General features: G+C 43.4%; 1 protein-coding gene across 1 annotated transcript in view; it reads right to left on the bottom strand.

The window, feature by feature from the left end:
- Positions 1-6,348: 6,348 nt before the first annotated feature.
- LOC306766466 (neuropilin-2-like) overlaps positions 6,349-16,358 on the bottom strand; it is a 107,081-nt gene continuing 97,071 nt past the window's right edge. Inside the window, exons 17-18 of the mRNA XM_079254239.1 lie at positions 11,795-11,857; positions 6,349-7,350 (exon numbers count right to left, since the gene is read on the bottom strand). Coding sequence (XP_079110365.1) covers positions 7,025-7,350; positions 11,795-11,857 — 389 coding nt within the window. The 3' untranslated portion in view covers positions 6,349-7,024. The remainder of the gene's footprint in view (positions 7,351-11,794; positions 11,858-16,358) is intronic.

Here is a 16,358-nt window from a genome sequence, read left to right as displayed (position 1 = left end):
ACTTTAAATGGGCGAGTTGGAAAAAAATTCACTCCCCCACACAGTTGTCATGAAGGTAAACCTGACCTATAAACCAAAAATGGATTTTTGAACGAGGATGTAAACATGTTTATTTCTGCCGTGAAGTTTCTCTTTTTAACATGGGAATCTATGAGGATTTGCTCTGTTTTGCAGCCCCTAGTGGATGAAGGGGGAACTGCAGTTTTATGCACTTCCGCATAGGCATAACTTTTAACCCGCCGGAGGTTGCCGCTTGATCAAAACGCCTTGTTGTGATGTCAGAAGTCAGAGGAGAATGGGCAGACTGGTGTCACTCCTATCAGCTGAGAACAGCAAACTGAGGCTACAGTTCACAGACTCACCAAAACTGGACAATAGTAGATGGAAAAACGTTGCTGGTCTGATGAGTCTCCACTTAAGCTGCATTCAGAATTTGAAGGCAACAACATAAAAGTATGGCGCCATCTCACCTTGTATCAACAGTTCAGGCTGCTGGTGGTTTCATTGTATGGTGGGTATTTTCTTGGCACATTTTGAGCCCCTAAGCAACAGCTGGGTATCCTTTAAACACCGCAGGCTACATGTTTTGTTGCCGATCATGTCCATCTCCTCATCACCACAGTTTACCCATCATCTGATGGCTTATTCTAACAGGAAAATGCACCAGGTCACATGTTTTTTTTTCACTTGTACCTGTTCAGATCAGGGTACTCCACTGTAGCTTTGGGATATGATAGAACAGGAGATTCTCATCATGTACTGTATGTGCAGCAGATAAATCTGCAGCAACTGTGTTGCTTCATGTCAATATGGAGCAAAATATCTGAGGAATGTTTCCAACATCTAATTGAATCTATAGCATGAAGAATTTAGGCAGTTCTGAAGGCAACAGGAGGTCCAACCAGGTACTTGCAGGGTAAACATAGTGAGTGTGTATCAACACATTATTGTATGCAGTGTTTGTCATACCTTACAGTAAGCTAATTATCCAAAGAGTCTTGTAGGGTTTGTTCCACCATTACTCTCATCCTCCTGAGATAAATTGATTGAGTGGGTGACAATTTTCCTGTTGTGATCTTCAAACTAATCTCCATGAGGCCTTTTTGCTGTGCTTTGTGTTTTAATACTTGCATGCTAATTAGGAGAAAGCATGGCTGTTTTCACAGCTCGATTAGAAGTAAAGAGGGAATCTTTGATCCCTCAGAATCAGGCCTGTCATGTGTACAAACCGCAGAACACCCCTGAGACGCAGAGAGGGTGAGAGCGAATGTGAGGGAGTGAAAAGTTAGAATGAAAGAGGAGGGAGTGGTGATAATGGAAGTGACTGGCAATGGTGCTCCACCAATCTCTGTCAAGATTTCTTCTTTACAGACGTTCATGCTGCAGCAAGGACAAATGTTACTGACTTTGGTAACCCCTGATGTACCAGCTGGCACCTTCATCAGGTCAAAAACGTCTCTAGACTAAGCAGCAACCTCTAGCGGTTAAAAGTGAAGCCTATGTGGAAGTACATAAAACTGCAGTTCCCACTTCATCCACTAGGGCCTGCAAAACAGAGCTCATCCCCATAGACTCCCATGTTAAAAAGAGAAACTTCACGGGAGAAACAAACATGTTTACAGCCTGGTTCAAAAATCCATGTTAGGTTTATAGGTCAGGTTTACCTTCATGACAACTGTGGGGGGAGTGAATTTTTTTCTAACTTGCCCGTTTAAAAGTAATTTAATCTCAAAGTTCGGCATATTTAGGGACGTGTCCTTTTGATTGACAGGTACCGATCTCCCGCTTCAAATAAGAAGAACGTAGAACAACTGTGGTTTTTACCCGGTTAACAACGTGACTTAGCTTTAGCCCGCTTACCTCCGTTAGCTGGTTTGCTTTTGTTATCACCGGGTTGACTTGGTTAACTCTTAGCTACAGTACGCTCGGAGTTTGCTCAATGTCAATCATCCGCTATGACGCTTACCGCTCCACCTCTTTGTCCGTATTTGTATTTTCCGGGTGAGACAACGCGCATCCCTCTGCCAAGATGGCAATGGTAGGAACCGCCCACTGAGCTTCAATTCAGCTCTTCAGAAACCTTTGTGTGACGTCACGGAGGCTACGTCCATCTCTTTATATACAGTCTATGCTCTAGACACATATCTGAGACATGCTTTTACACCTGGCAGTGGGTTTATTTATTTACTTTTCTTACATGCCTCCTTACTCCACTAACCCAAGCTGCTGTCAGCGCATCAAAAGGCACACCTCCACCCAGCTCTCCATCTGGAGGTTTTAAGTCTAGCTTTCCGAGAGAGCGCGGTCCGTATTGTAACTTCCCACTTCTTGCTAAGTTGCACTTGATATTGGCCTTTGGGGAGCAGTGAAGTCAGAGCATAGAAGCCAACCATTAATACTCTGCATACTATGCATTGCTGTAATCTGGCTCTGGTGTTCAGCACTGCACTTCCAGCCAATACTCACCAGAAAATGTATCCATCTTACATCCAGAAAAGAAAAAAATGAAAAAAAAAAAAAATGCAATGGAGGGTTTTGCATTGGTTTGTTGTCACAATGAAGAAGGAACTGAGCCAAAAGGTACAGTCCTGAAGTACAGCACTGAAAGAAAAATATTGCAAGGACTAGTGGCCAAAATGAGTTAGAGATGGAAGAGAAAGAAGGATTTAAAGAAAATGGGCTCAGAGAAGAACCGGTGCTCATTCACATCAAGCAGATCCAGATCAGGCTGCATGGGTATGTAGTTGGGATGGCAACTAGATGCTTTCCTGGGGAGGTTTTCTGGACACATCCAGGGAAGAACACGCTGGGATGACTTTTGGTTTGCCTGGGAACGCCTCAGGATTCCTCCGACAAATCTCGAAGAACTGGCTTGGAAAGAGGAAGGTGGATAGAAACTGGATGAATGGATGGATAACGTCTAGCTCAGCTACCAACATGCAAAAGCAGCGTACATTCTGAAAAGTTGACAAGTCCATCAGAGGACCAACACAGAAACAAACGATGAACCTCAGTTGTTACGGTAATATCCAACCCTTATTTTGTTTAGATTCCTCCAGGAAGCCAACGTACCTGGAGAAAACCCATTCAGGGTTTGTGGATGTAAAATCCAGACAACTGCTCTCATCTGTTCATCTGGAAGGTGTATTTTATTACCAAACAGTCGAAACATGAAGGTAAAACCTGTGAAAAGTGTCTGAATTCTTCGACGTCCAAAAAGTCTTTTTGAAAGTTTATGAAGTTTATAAGTCAGAAGATTAGGCATCAACCAAACACAAGAATACACTTACAGCAAGATGATTTGTTATTTAGCCTTTATTAAATAATAATAATAACATTAAAAAAGAAATTTTTCTGTACAAAGTCTACAAACAACAGTTGAGTTTTTCTGGCCAGTGCGGTAGGTGTGTCTTCATGTTTTGTTGATGAATAAGTTGTGCATAATGTGTGTGTGTGTGTGTGTGTGTATATCCATTGAGACAGAAAGAGGTAATACTACCCGGACTTCCAGAGGGAACGAGTCAAGCAGGGAACAGAGAGAAAAGATGCAAAATGAAGACGAATCAGAGGGTGTGTGTGTTCTGATTAACTCAGATCACTGCCTAATGTCTGCATGTGTGTTTGTGTGTGTGAGATAAAAGTAATCCAAGACATCAGTGGGGACAGAGAAAGAGAGAAAGATAGAAGAACACAATAAGAGAGCTCCAAGGCACTTGGAAAAGAGTCCAAAAAAAACAGTTGTATGGACATAAATTCTTCGTCTCTTTCGATTGTTCCTTTATTCTATTCCTCCTTTTCTGACTGCTTTTCTACACCTTTCAGTAAAACTTTCATACTCTTTGTGTTTGGCATCAATGCTTGCCTGTGAGTGAATCTGGGAGAAGAGAGAGGAAGATAAAAAGACCAAACACGGCCGTCAGACAAAAATACAATTGTCACAAGTTTTACTCTTTTTTTCCCCAACTTTCTCCATTTCTTTTGCAATTTGCACCTTTGAGAACAACATAATGACCAGGATACGTCGTTCAAAGGGCAGAGAGTCTTAAAGAGTCAACTTCATCTGTTGATTCTCAGCAGAGTGAAGTGAGATCAGTGTGGGATCCTCCAATGTATCGATGTCTGCTTTTTGTTTCGTCTCTGCTCGCCATTCTCTGTCAGTTTTGTGTGTTTCCCTCTCTCATCCTCCACTTGTACGTTTTGTTTAGCTTACAAGGTTTCATGAAATAGCCCACAAATTATAAGCCATGTTGGATGACATCAGAATATTTCTTTATGTTATTGTCATTCTACACCTTGACCTATCACCTTAGTCCTATCCATTCTGGTTCTTTTAACACTAAAAATCACAAAGCTATGGACGCCAAATTTACCAGAAGTGCTTGAACTTCCAGTGACTCTGGCAGTTGTGTAAGTCTGGACTCACCCTCTGTTGACCCATCAGATGTTATGTTTACATGCATGAGGTAAACTGGATTTGATATTTTTTTTTGGCAGTTGGTATCAGTTCATGATGTAAAAAGCAGTAATGTGTCCAAACATGAGTTGAAACTGCGCTAATCGATATTTCGACTTGGAAACATTCTGAGCAGCATTAGCAACACAAGTCTCACGCCTGACTGTGAAACAGCTAAAAAACATTAAATGCTTTTGTTTCCTTCGCAGTTTGAAATAAGCTTCTGTTTTGCATAACAGAAGACTGTTGTGCAACTATTCTGTTAAAAACTAAGGAGGTGGGAGGCTAATACTAAGCACTGTTATGCAAGAAAGCCAAGTAGAGTCCCAGCAGACCCAAAACTACCCAACTAACTTTCTATGTTTTTACCTTTCCAGTCAGCTGTGGTTAGTTGAAGTAAACAGAAATATTTCTCGAAAGTACACTTGCTTTATTCTGGTTCTGATTGTTTACGTGCAGCCTGATGCTTGGTCTTATGCTCTCTTCAGGCTTTTGACAATTCTGAATGCAGTTTTCATCACTTTCAGTAACGTTGAACAGCAACTGAACCCTTCAGAGAAGCTTCCTCATGCAAGTAAACACAACTATCACATTATTCCCTTCCTGTCTTTCCTCCTTTTTTTGTTTCAGTACATGTGTTTGCAGATATGTTCAAGTGTATTAATGGAGACTGAAAACTGAGAGCCGAGCGTGCATATGGGATAAACTAGTTCTGTGTAAGGACAAAAACACTGAAGCTTAAAAACAGCCATTTACAGCATCATATGGCTGTTTGAAGACTAAGATGAGGATCAGGTCAACGTTAAGGTTGTGCAGGTTAAGGGATGGGGGTTGAGGAATGCAATAAGTCAGCGACAACCAACCTTTAAAAAACATAGTGTGAAAAAAGTTTTGTGTATGAACATATGTGTGTTTCCCTCTCCAGCAGCACTGGCCCTTCTTGATGGCTGTCCTCCGATACAGCGTTTACTGTAGTTTGTTTAAGGCTTGATTGTGTGTCCGAAAAAGTCAACTGTATGATTTCAGTTCTCTTTTAGTCATTCTGTCTTCCTCCATGTTTAGAGTGGCCTTATTTTTAGCTGGAAGGATTAAGAGTAACGGATAAACAAGCATAACGATCCATCAGTCTTAGTCCTCCCAGCTTCTTCCAACACCTCTACAGTCCCACTCAGCACATACACAGCTCTTTGGCAATCCATAGGTTGCAATTAAACAATAACTGACACTTTGTTCACACAGTGTGTTTCCATCATTTGGGCATCATACAGTCTGAAAAGCAAAAAAATATAGATATATACCAAAAAACCAAACTATAGAATACTGGATCTAAAGCACAACTCCATAACAGCATGTTAGATTTTCATAAACCTCTGACTCTTTCATCTGTATTACTTTAACTTTCTCCTACTCTTTGCGAAAATTCATAATCTGTAATGGAAAATGTGCCAAAATAGAAAAAGACTAAAGACCATGAAGTCCAACACAATTCTAAAGGAGAAGTCTAAAATGGCAAAAGAGCTCTACAAGGCTGCTACGAACTGAAGCTGGCTTTTTTTTTTTTCTTGAATGAACCTTTTTATGCAAATGGACACAAGTCTAAAACAGAACAAAAACAGTCACCATTACTCTTCTATGCCACTGGTTTCACAAAGCGCAGACCGAGGGCAGACAAAGGAACTAGCGCGCGCCACATGGCAAGCTAATGGACGTTCAAAACTCACAGAACTCATACCTAAAACTGTCAAAAAACAAATAAAAAAAAAAAAAAAAGAAAATGTCCTTTTTCATTCTCTTTTCCTTCTTCACCAATAAAAATCTAGATTTGTTTGAGTTGTGTGGTTCAATATCTTTTTAAGCTTCCACTTTTTCTTTCTTTTTTGGGACAAGGTAGGCATTCGCTTGATATGTGTTGATTTCAGTCAAAAGTACCCACATCAAATGGCCCACTGGTGCTGAAAAGTCTTCACAGTCAGACCTTTGCTATGCAGCTCTCCTGGAAAGTACCAGGCGTTTCAATGAAACTCCTTCCTTCATTCAGAATCCCACTTTTAATATATTAAGCAAACACTCCAGACTGTGCTGTCATTTGTGCTCCAAATGTCCAGATTGTCATGGGTGCTGTGGTCGATCTGCTTCTCAACTTCATCCTAGTGGCAGGTGGGTTATATTCTATAGTAGGTCTGTCATTTTATATTCATTTATTCATTCCTTCATTCATTCACAGGCTTTTAGAATCAAGCAGGCTCTCTCCTTCAGGCAGAGGAGAAATGGGACTGTAGGTAGGGGAGACTGGGGTCAGATGTTCCCTCTGTTTAGGTCTCAAAGCATGTGGATAACAAGTCCTGCTGGCACATTAACAGTTGGGGAAGCCCTAGGTTGAATGTTACCCCATTAGACATCAGAGCGAAGGGAGTAGCAGGGTTTTAGCTGGGGTTAAAATTACAGATAGTGCTTCATTTTTAATGCTGCGTTTGTCCAAACTTAAAGCAAAATTCCTTTTGCAGGTGGTCTGAGGAATCATCTTCCTCCACCGCCTCCGTCACCCGACAAGGGGTCTCCATTTCCTTTTCTTCATGCTTCTGAGCAACACCTCTGCTGATTTATCTTTACTTTGTGCTTGATGCCGTCGTACAGCTCAAAGTTGTAGTTCTCCAGCGTCGTTGAGGAACGTGAAGAGAGCCCGCTGTAGGAGCATGTGCAGTAGAGGAGCAACCCGGCACAAACAGCTCCCAGCAGGACGCCTAATGAGCTCATCACGATGATAGTGAGGAGGATTGGGTCCAGTGTGTACAGCCAGGCGTTGTCCTTGTCCTTCTCTGACACCAGGGTGACAGAGGGGGGGTCCAAATCAGAGGATGGGGTGGAGAAAGAGGATGGCCAGCCTGGGAAGAGAATGTCTGGAAACAAAACAGGAAATGTTAGAAGAACTGTGGTGTGTTTGAAGGACGTTGATGAATTGTTTTAATGTTTTCCATTTGCCTCAAACTCTGAACCACGGAGCTGCAACTGATCACACACCTGGAAGGCTGCGTTTCAGGCGGAGGTCAGAAATCCAGCGGGATTCGCTTATTGTTGTGCTGCCTAAGCTAGCTCTCATTACAGCAATGCAAGTGGATAACATTTTATTTTGCAGACACAAACACCACAGCAAGGTGTTCATCGATAGTTTAGATGGTGCTGCTTGTTCCACTGGTTTAATGAGACAGAAATGGACAGAAATGTAAATAAAGAATTTATTACTGCAGCTGGCCGGTGCGCTTGTGATGTGTTGGGCAGCTATTCAGGTTGTTCAGACAGAGCTGGTGAAGTTCTGACTTTCTGAGACTTAAATCCAAACTTTGGGGAGATTTCAGTTCATTTTTCCAGCTGGGAACTTAGAAATGCCAAAAACCAAAAGCATGAAATGTGCCAAATCTTACAAGAGGCAAATGAAGTCTATTTATCACCCTCTATGTCCATACATATCTTTACATTCACACATATACACACATAAAAGAGTTATGAGTTGTTCTGACCACATATTTACATCTGGAGAAAGTGAATGACTGACACTGCTGCTTTCACTTGCTTTTGTCTCGTCTTTATTTGCACTTCCTGTGCAGTGCTGCCGTACTTAAAGGTTATATGAGGCAAATACTAACAAAGATGAAGGAATCTAATAGTTCAGAGTTTTAAAAAAAGTGAAACTTTTGGAAATTTCAACTCACATTTTCAACTTTACACTCATATCCAGTTAAACAAATCTTACTGATCTTGCTTTGACAGTGAGATTCATTGCATTGCAGAATGTGTAAGATTATTAATCATGTTTGGGAAGAATATCTTTTATTACTTTGTTACTAAATTGTAAAACGAGTTATTTTATAAGCGTATTAAGAGTGTGTGTACTACTCTCACTGCAGTGGCAACTTTTTATCACTTAACTGTAGTTTGAATGATCTCAAGTTAATTTTTTTTAAATAAATGCATTTTTTAAAAAATTGTTGCAGGATGTGCATGTGTGTAAATGCTAGTGTCTTTTTTCCGTTTCCTGTTTTTTCTTTCTGTCAACTGATCACCACCTGGTGGTGAGTTGGCTCAGATGGTGGGGGAGGAAGCCGGTCAGAGCTGGCAGGCCCAAACGTGTTGTGAGGGTCTGCTGGGAACGTCTGGCTGAGTCCCCTGTCAGAGCGAGCTTCAACTCCCACCTTCAGCAGAGCTTCGAACATGTCCCGAGTGAGGTGGGGGACATTGAGTCCGAATGGGCTGTGTTCCGTGCCTCTATTGCTGAGGCGGCCAGCCGGAGCTGTGGCTGTAAGGTCGTTGGTGCCTGTCGTGGCGGTAATCCCAAGACTCGTTGGTGGACACCAGCAGTGAGGGATGCCGTCAAGCTGAAGAAGGAGTCCTATCGGGCCTTCTTGGCCTGTGGGACTCTGGAGGCAGCTGATGGGTACCGGCGGGCTAAGCGGCATGCGGCTTCGGCTGTTGCCGAGGCAAAAATTCGGGCATGGGAGGAGTTCGGTGAGGCCATGGAGAAAGACTTCCGGACGGCTTCAAGGAGATTCTGGTCCACCATCCGGCGGCTCAGGAGGGGGAAGCAGTGCTCCATCAATACTGTGTACAGTGGAGATGGGGTGCTGCTGACCTCAACTCGGGACGTTGTGGGTCGGTGGAGGGAATACTTCGAAGACCTCCTCAATCCTACCAACACGTCTTCCCATGAGGGAGCAGAGCTGGTGGACTCAGGGGTGGACTCTCCTATCTCTGGGGCTGAAGTCGCTGAGGTGGTCAAAAAGCTCCTTGGCGGCAAGGCCCCGGGGGTGGATGAGATCCGCCCGGAGTTCCTTAAGGCTCTGGATGCTGTGGGGCTGTCCTGGCTGACACGCCTCTGCAGCATCGCGTGGACATCGGGGGCAGTACCGCTGGAGTGGCAGACTGGGGTGGTGGTCCCCCTTTTTAAGAAGGGGGACCGGAGGGTGTGTTCCAATTACAGGGGAATCACACTCCTCAGCCTCCCTGGTAAGGTCTATTCAGGGGTCCTGGAGAGGAGGGTCCGCCGGATAGTCGAATCCCGGATTGAGGAGGAGCAGTGTGGTTTTCGTCCTGGTCGCGGAACAGTGGACCAGCTCTATACCCTCTCTGGGGTCCTGGAGGGGGCATGGGAGTTTGCCCAACCAGTCTACATGTGCTTTGTGGACCTGGAGAAGGCATTCGACCGTGTCCCCCGGGGGCTCCTGTGGGGGGTACTCCGGGAGTATGGGGTACCGGACCCCCTTGTACGAGCTGTGCGGTCCCTGTACGACAGGTGTCAGAGCTTGGTCCGCATTGCCGGTAGTAAGTCGGATCTGTTTCCGGTGAGGGTTGGACTCCGCCAAGGCTGCCCTTTATCACCGATTCTGTTCATAACTTATATGGACAGAATTTCTAGGCGCAGCCGAGGTGTTGAGGGGATCCGACTTGGTGGCCTCAGGATTGGGTCCCTGCTTTTTGCGGATGACGTGGTCCTGTTGGCTTCATCTGGTCGTGATCTCCAGCTCTCGCTTGAGCGATTCGCGGCCGAGTGTGAAGCAGCTGGGATGAGAATCAGCACCTCCAAATCTGAGACCATGGTCCTCAGCCGGAATAGGGTGGATTGCCCTCTCCGGGTCGGGGGTCAGGTCCTGCCCCAAGTGGAGGAGTTTCAATATATCGGGGTCTTGTTCACGAGTGAGGGAAGGATGGAGCGCGAGATTGACAGACGGATCGGTGCGGCGTCTGCAGTAATGCGGACTCTGCGTCGGTCTGTCGTGGTGAAGAAGGAGCTGAGCCAGAAGGTGAAGCTCTCGATTTACCAGTCGATCTACGTTCCTACCCTCACCTATGGTCATGAGCTGTGGGTCGTGACCGAAAGAACGAGATCTCGTATACAGGCGGCTGAAATGAGTTTCCTCCGCAGGGTGGCCGGGCTCTCCCTTAGAGATAGGGTGAGGAGCTCGGTCATCCGGGAGGGGCTCAGAGTAGAGCCGCTGCTCCTTCGCATCGAGAGGAACCAGTTGAGGTGGCTCGGGCATCTGGTCAGGATGCCTCCTGGACGCCTCCCTGGTGAGGTGTTCCAGGCACGTCCCTCTGGGAGGAGACCCCGGGGAAGACCCAGGACACGCTGGAGGGATTATATCTCTCGGCTGGCCTGGGAACGCCTCGGGATCCCCCCCGCAGAGTTGGCAAATGTGGCTGGGGAGAGGGAAGTCTGGGCTTCCCTGCTTAGGCTGCTGCCCCCACGACCCGACTCCGGATAAGCGGCAGAAGATGGATGGATGGATGGATGTTTTTTCTTTATTTCCATCTTAAGTCACTTTGTGGTGATTACTTTTGGGTAAAGTCATAGTTTTGGTGAAGAAATAGTCGCCTCCAACAAGCTCCTTCCATTTTCTGAGCTACCACAGTGCTCTGAAGGGGCTACCACCATCTCATGTTGTGCATTTTTAGACACACATCCCTCAATGACCACGTTTTTTATTGCCTGATAAGTTGGGGAGTGAAACAAGACTTTATTTGGACAAAACAAACAACTTATAGGAAGCAAATGTTCCACCAACTAAATACCATGTAATGTATTTAACCACAGTCCCAGTTGTTATTGATTTAAAATGCAACTTTATAAACATGATAAAATGGCCTCGTGCAAAGGTAATATCAGCTGTGCGTGTTGGGTCGAAGTGTGTGCATCTACTTAGGAAGACAATTGTGCTAATTCATGCAATGAATGTACACACATGAGCAAACAAATCTGCAAATTATGCACCACATTGTTTTATGGAAGAACAGACTGAAGCAGACACACACAGACCCAGATATGCTGTAAACAGACAGTAAACAGACTTGTTTAGCAAGGTAAAGGCTGAGTACTTGTCTTGTATCTGTCAAGAGACTGGAACAAAACACGGAATAGCGGGCCTGCACGCGCACAAAGACACACACACACACACACACACACACACACACACACACACACACACACACACACACACACACACACACACAAGTAAGGTGTGATTGGAACAGACAGATGTTTTTCTAGGTGCCCAGAAGGAAGCTGTCTGTCTCACTTTGTTTGCCAGGGAACATAAAATAAGAGGAGGAAGGACACACCGCATGCACTCACAGACACACACACACACTCACACAAACTCAGACACACAGAAAGACTGTCACTCTTGCCACAGGCTTGTTTCGTGTGGAACTGCAAGTTAAAGGAAGAGCCATAGGCATACCTCCACTTACAGATCCATTTCACTAGTCTTTGGGGGAGACTAGTAGAACCGCCAGTATACCCGCAGGCTGAGAGAGGAAGAGAAAAGAGCAAAAGAAAGGAAAGAACCTCACCTCCATTGATGGGGGGCTTGTGATTGAAAACAGCATCTTTTCCAAAATCTATAGGCTTGGGATCTGTTAAGAAAGCAGAAAGGATAGCAGCATTAATCTCAAGCATCCAGTCACTGGGCCTGCTCAAGAGTCCAAATCATGCTGCGATAACATCGCTTCATCTCATGTTGTCGGAGCACGAGCTACATTTGTAGATGGAAATCACACAACCCAATCAGCTCAAAGGGTGACTGATCTTGTTTAAACTTTCTCAAGAGATGGAGAAAGAAAATCTGCTGTAAGTTGTTTTGTTCTGCACTCAGCCTGTCAGGGGAAAATAACACCTTGCATTGCACATAACGTCTGCATAAAGCTGACAAGTTCCATTATGTGATAAGCATCAGGGCTCCTTTTTTATTTGCTTAGAAATGAAAAGAAAGTGAGGAGATTGAGAGAACGAGTGTAACGACAGGAAAAGAAAGACAGGTGGAAACTGCAGTGTGTGAATAAAGAGGCACAAAACTGTTTTATAGAAAAATATCACTTTTATTTCCTTCACATTCACCACAATCTAATTTTTTTTTTACACCAAGACCATGAAATTCAACAAGCTAAAATACCACTTTAAATTTCTGAGGCAGGCCAGAGTGCAAGGTTTGGAAGAGTTTGAGGGTTCACTTCTCCTTCAGTTCAGATTTATTCAGAGAAACTGACATTATAGTTTCCAGAAGAGGAAAAAAAAAAAAAAAAAAAGTAATATGTGGGCAGCTGATAACCATTTATTGGGCGAGGGAAGGAAAAGCACTTTATGAATTGAAACTGTAATAGATATTCATAAGATAAGAGGTGAAAACCTAATTTGGAACATATGAAAAAAGATCCAGAGCCTCATTTCCTCAGTTAGATAAGGTCATTCATCTACGAGACAATTTTGGCATCTTTTTATTGTACCTTCAATAAACTGCCTTGACAAACTTCAAATACTCCTCAAAATGTAAATAAGAGTGGGAGATTAAAACTTCGAAAGGACACTTGCAATAATATTTGTTCATATCTGAAACATGACGCGGTTATTTCTAATAGAAGACGACAGTAAATCCCGTCTTGGTTTCAACTGAGCCAACATTGATGCACAAACCGAAAGAAACGGACGAAATCGTGAACAAAATGAATTAAAAAGTCAACCAATCCAACACTGACCGGGCCATCCTCAGTTAGTGACAGTTTAATTGATGCTTTCAGTATTTCCATTGGTTCTGCATGTTTTACATCGATATTAAACGTACTCAAAGTGCAACACAGTGAAAACCGGCACAAGTAAAAAAAAACAACCTAAGAAGCTTTTTTCGTTAAAGAGGCAGAAAAAGTACACAAAAATAAAACAGCGATTTCATGGCTGAAGCCAGGGATAAGTGTTCAAGCAGCTTCCCTCGATGAAGCTGCCACTGATTTAAGTCCTAACAGCTCAAATGAACTCCAATTCAACTTCATCCCACGTTTCAGAGTTATTACAGACCAACAAACACAAAAGATTAAGCAAGAAATCAAGAAAATCAAGTATCCTTGTAAAATGGGCTAAACTGATGATAACTGTTTATTTTTCATATAAACACAACATATAGTTTTATATACATAAAGTATCTTTTTTTAAAAAAAGGTATTAAACAAAAAGCGACACAGAGATTCAAAAATATCGGCCCGACTCTTAAATGATGCAAGCAGGGAAAAGTTCACAGCGGCCTGCAGGTTAAGACTTCATTCATTCTTAATCATTTTGGTTAATCTGTCTCGTTATAAAAATAGTGCAGCGATTTGGAAGGTGATGATCCAAGCCTGAATATTGTATATTTTGGAGATCTTTCTGAGATGAGGCTGGCGTTTTCTGTGACTGTGTAAAGATACCATCTTCTCTCCGCAGTTCGTCCAGCGTCTGGACTCTTACGGCTCACAATCAACTCAGATCCCTGCAGGCTTCAACAAAACGTTAAATCACTTACTGGGAAATGGCAAAAGACTGGAGGGAAAACAGGAGCCTGGGCACTATTTAGATGACTGTTGAACACTTTCTAATGACCCTGGCTGAAAGCCCTCCGGCTAGGATCCTGAGAAGAATCATCACATGGATCTGAGAGGAGATTAAAACTCCCTGTTGCCCCATTTTATCTCCCCTCTCCAACTGGTGAAGAGAGAAAAGTCTTTTTCCCCTTCTTCTTCCCCACTTTCTAAATGTTATTTAATTATTTTTATTCAGGCGGGGATGGGGATGATGGGGATGGCTGGTTGCCACCCTGCACTGCTCCACAAGAGGCCCAAGGACCTGTTAGAGTGCTTGCACTCATAATATTTCTCCAGGAAAAAGAGGGGGAGGAAGAAAGTGAATAAAAAAAAAAATAGAGATGGCCTGAGGGCTGGAAATGCTTACAGCAGGGTTTTATGAATGCAATCAGCTCCATTAACTAATTAGAAATATTAAAGGGCTTCAAAGTAGTCTGTGATGGAGAAGGGGAGGGAAAGTGAGGGAAGGCTGATTTAAAAGCTTTCCATGAAATGTTTTCCAAATCTTGCAAAAAGTTTGATAGAGAGAGAGAGAGAGAGAGAATGAAAGAAGAAAGTGCATGGGTAGCACAACATAAATACAGCCATATATCATTCCTCTATTTGAATTCGGACTCACATTGATTGGGTTATGGCACAGGGCTGCTGCAATGAGTCATATAATGTGTAAATCATACACAAGTCGATTGAAATGGAAGGGAGAAGGGCTGGGGAGGCCGAAAATGGATATGCAAGAACAAAATAACTAAAATACTTGTTGACTAAAGCACAAAACAGCATTTTATGAGATACAGTATGATGAAATAAGTCAATATCTGCAGTGCAAAAAAAAAAAAATGCATGCAACAGTGATTTAACAGGCTGGATTTGAGTGCCGTGTGGATTCCTGTGGAAGTGGGCTGGCTGGTGTGCAGTTCATCAAATGAGTATTTTTATCATACTGTCTGTTCTGCCAAAAGACTTCTTTCATCTGCTGTTGTGTTTGAAACAACCTGTCCTGCACCTTCAATTCTCCCCAACCTGCCTCCCTGTTTGTGCCCCTCTCAGCGCAGAGAGAAATCTATCTTTAGTATGTATAGAAAGCAGCTCTCTTTCTCTTTACTCCTTTCATCTCTCACCATCTCTGGGCGCATTCTTTGGAGAAAAAGGGGGCTCGCTTAATGGGCCCTTCTCCTCTGAGAGATTTAGCTCCCTCTTCATTCCTGCCTCTCATTTTCTCTCCAGTGTTCTTTTTTCTTTTCTTTTAGGAGGATTTGCAATGATGGCAAGGAGTAGAATAGAAACAAGCAGGTTTTGATTTCTAAGAAAAAAAGAAGAAAAAAAGACAAGGTAAAGGGATTTAAGCATAAGGAAAATGATGTGGAAGGGTAGCAGAAAACACAAGACGGTGAGAAATCCAGACAGCAAACACCACAATCAATTCCACCTAAATAGCTTTCCAACACAAAAAGGTGCTGATGTGCTTCCACTTGTGCTGCTTTCTACAGTAGATGTGGAACAAACACTCCCTGTGTTTAAAATCCTTCAATTTAAAACACTGACATCCAATAGAAGCGGTAAAATATTTAAGAGTGAACAATACTCAGCGAGTATAAAATAAAATGAACAGATGAATAAGTTCGATGGGAAGCCTTCTCGCACCGATTCATTCAAACATTCCCAGTAAATCTAAAAAGTGATCCTTCAGTAAATTAGAAAACAACACAACAAAAGTGCTTATCTGAGATCAGTTCACATCTACGTGTCCTGAGTGATCCTGGTACAAGTGCACAACTTTACACACAGGTTTGAGCACATTCAGGACAGACTGAGGATGACGCGCTGACACACTCACAGGTTGTCCAGGACGCATTAATCTTTATATGTTCGCCAATGTGAACAGGAAGCCTCTCCCGGACACATTCTGGGACCATCCAGACATCTGCTGCATCAACACAAGTGTGTTTTTGTTTGTGTACCAACAAAATAACTGCATCTAAAATACTTTAGTGCAAGGGCAGTTCTCCTCACTACATTGTAAAATGATTTGCATCCGTTAAAACACAAAGGCCTCAGCTTACCAGACGTTTTATCAGCAGAGACACGCGGTTCTGCATGACCACAAATCATTCATTTCATGCTCCTTTTCCCTCATTTAGCATCTGTTACAGACCTGAGCGCGTGGAAATATCTGTAAATAATTCTACAATGAATGTGGAACAATTAATGCCTGAATAATGATGTAGTTAGTTTACAGCAGGGGTGTTCGCTTTTTGATGTATCCCTGCTCCAACACACCTGGCTACAATGAAATGGATCAAACAGCCAATGAAGTTCCTCACAGTGACTGATTCATTGGCGTCAGGTGTTTTGAAGCAGGGATACATGGAAAACCTGCATGTTCTCTGCCTTACAAAAACATCAGTAGACCTGCTGATGCCCTCATCGTTGCTCTGTATGTCAGACCCCTGCACATCTGTTTGCCTACAGAGCGATACCTTAGTTCAGAGAGGTCACTCATGTTGGGCACTGTAATGCCAGGTGTGAACAC

Source organism: Telmatherina bonti (assembly GCF_933228915.1).
Source record: "Telmatherina bonti genome assembly, chromosome: 15".
Taxonomy (NCBI): domain Eukaryota; kingdom Metazoa; phylum Chordata; class Actinopteri; order Atheriniformes; family Telmatherinidae; genus Telmatherina; species Telmatherina bonti.
Note: the sequence above shows the minus strand (reverse complement) of the source record. Positions and strands in the feature narration are given on the sequence as shown.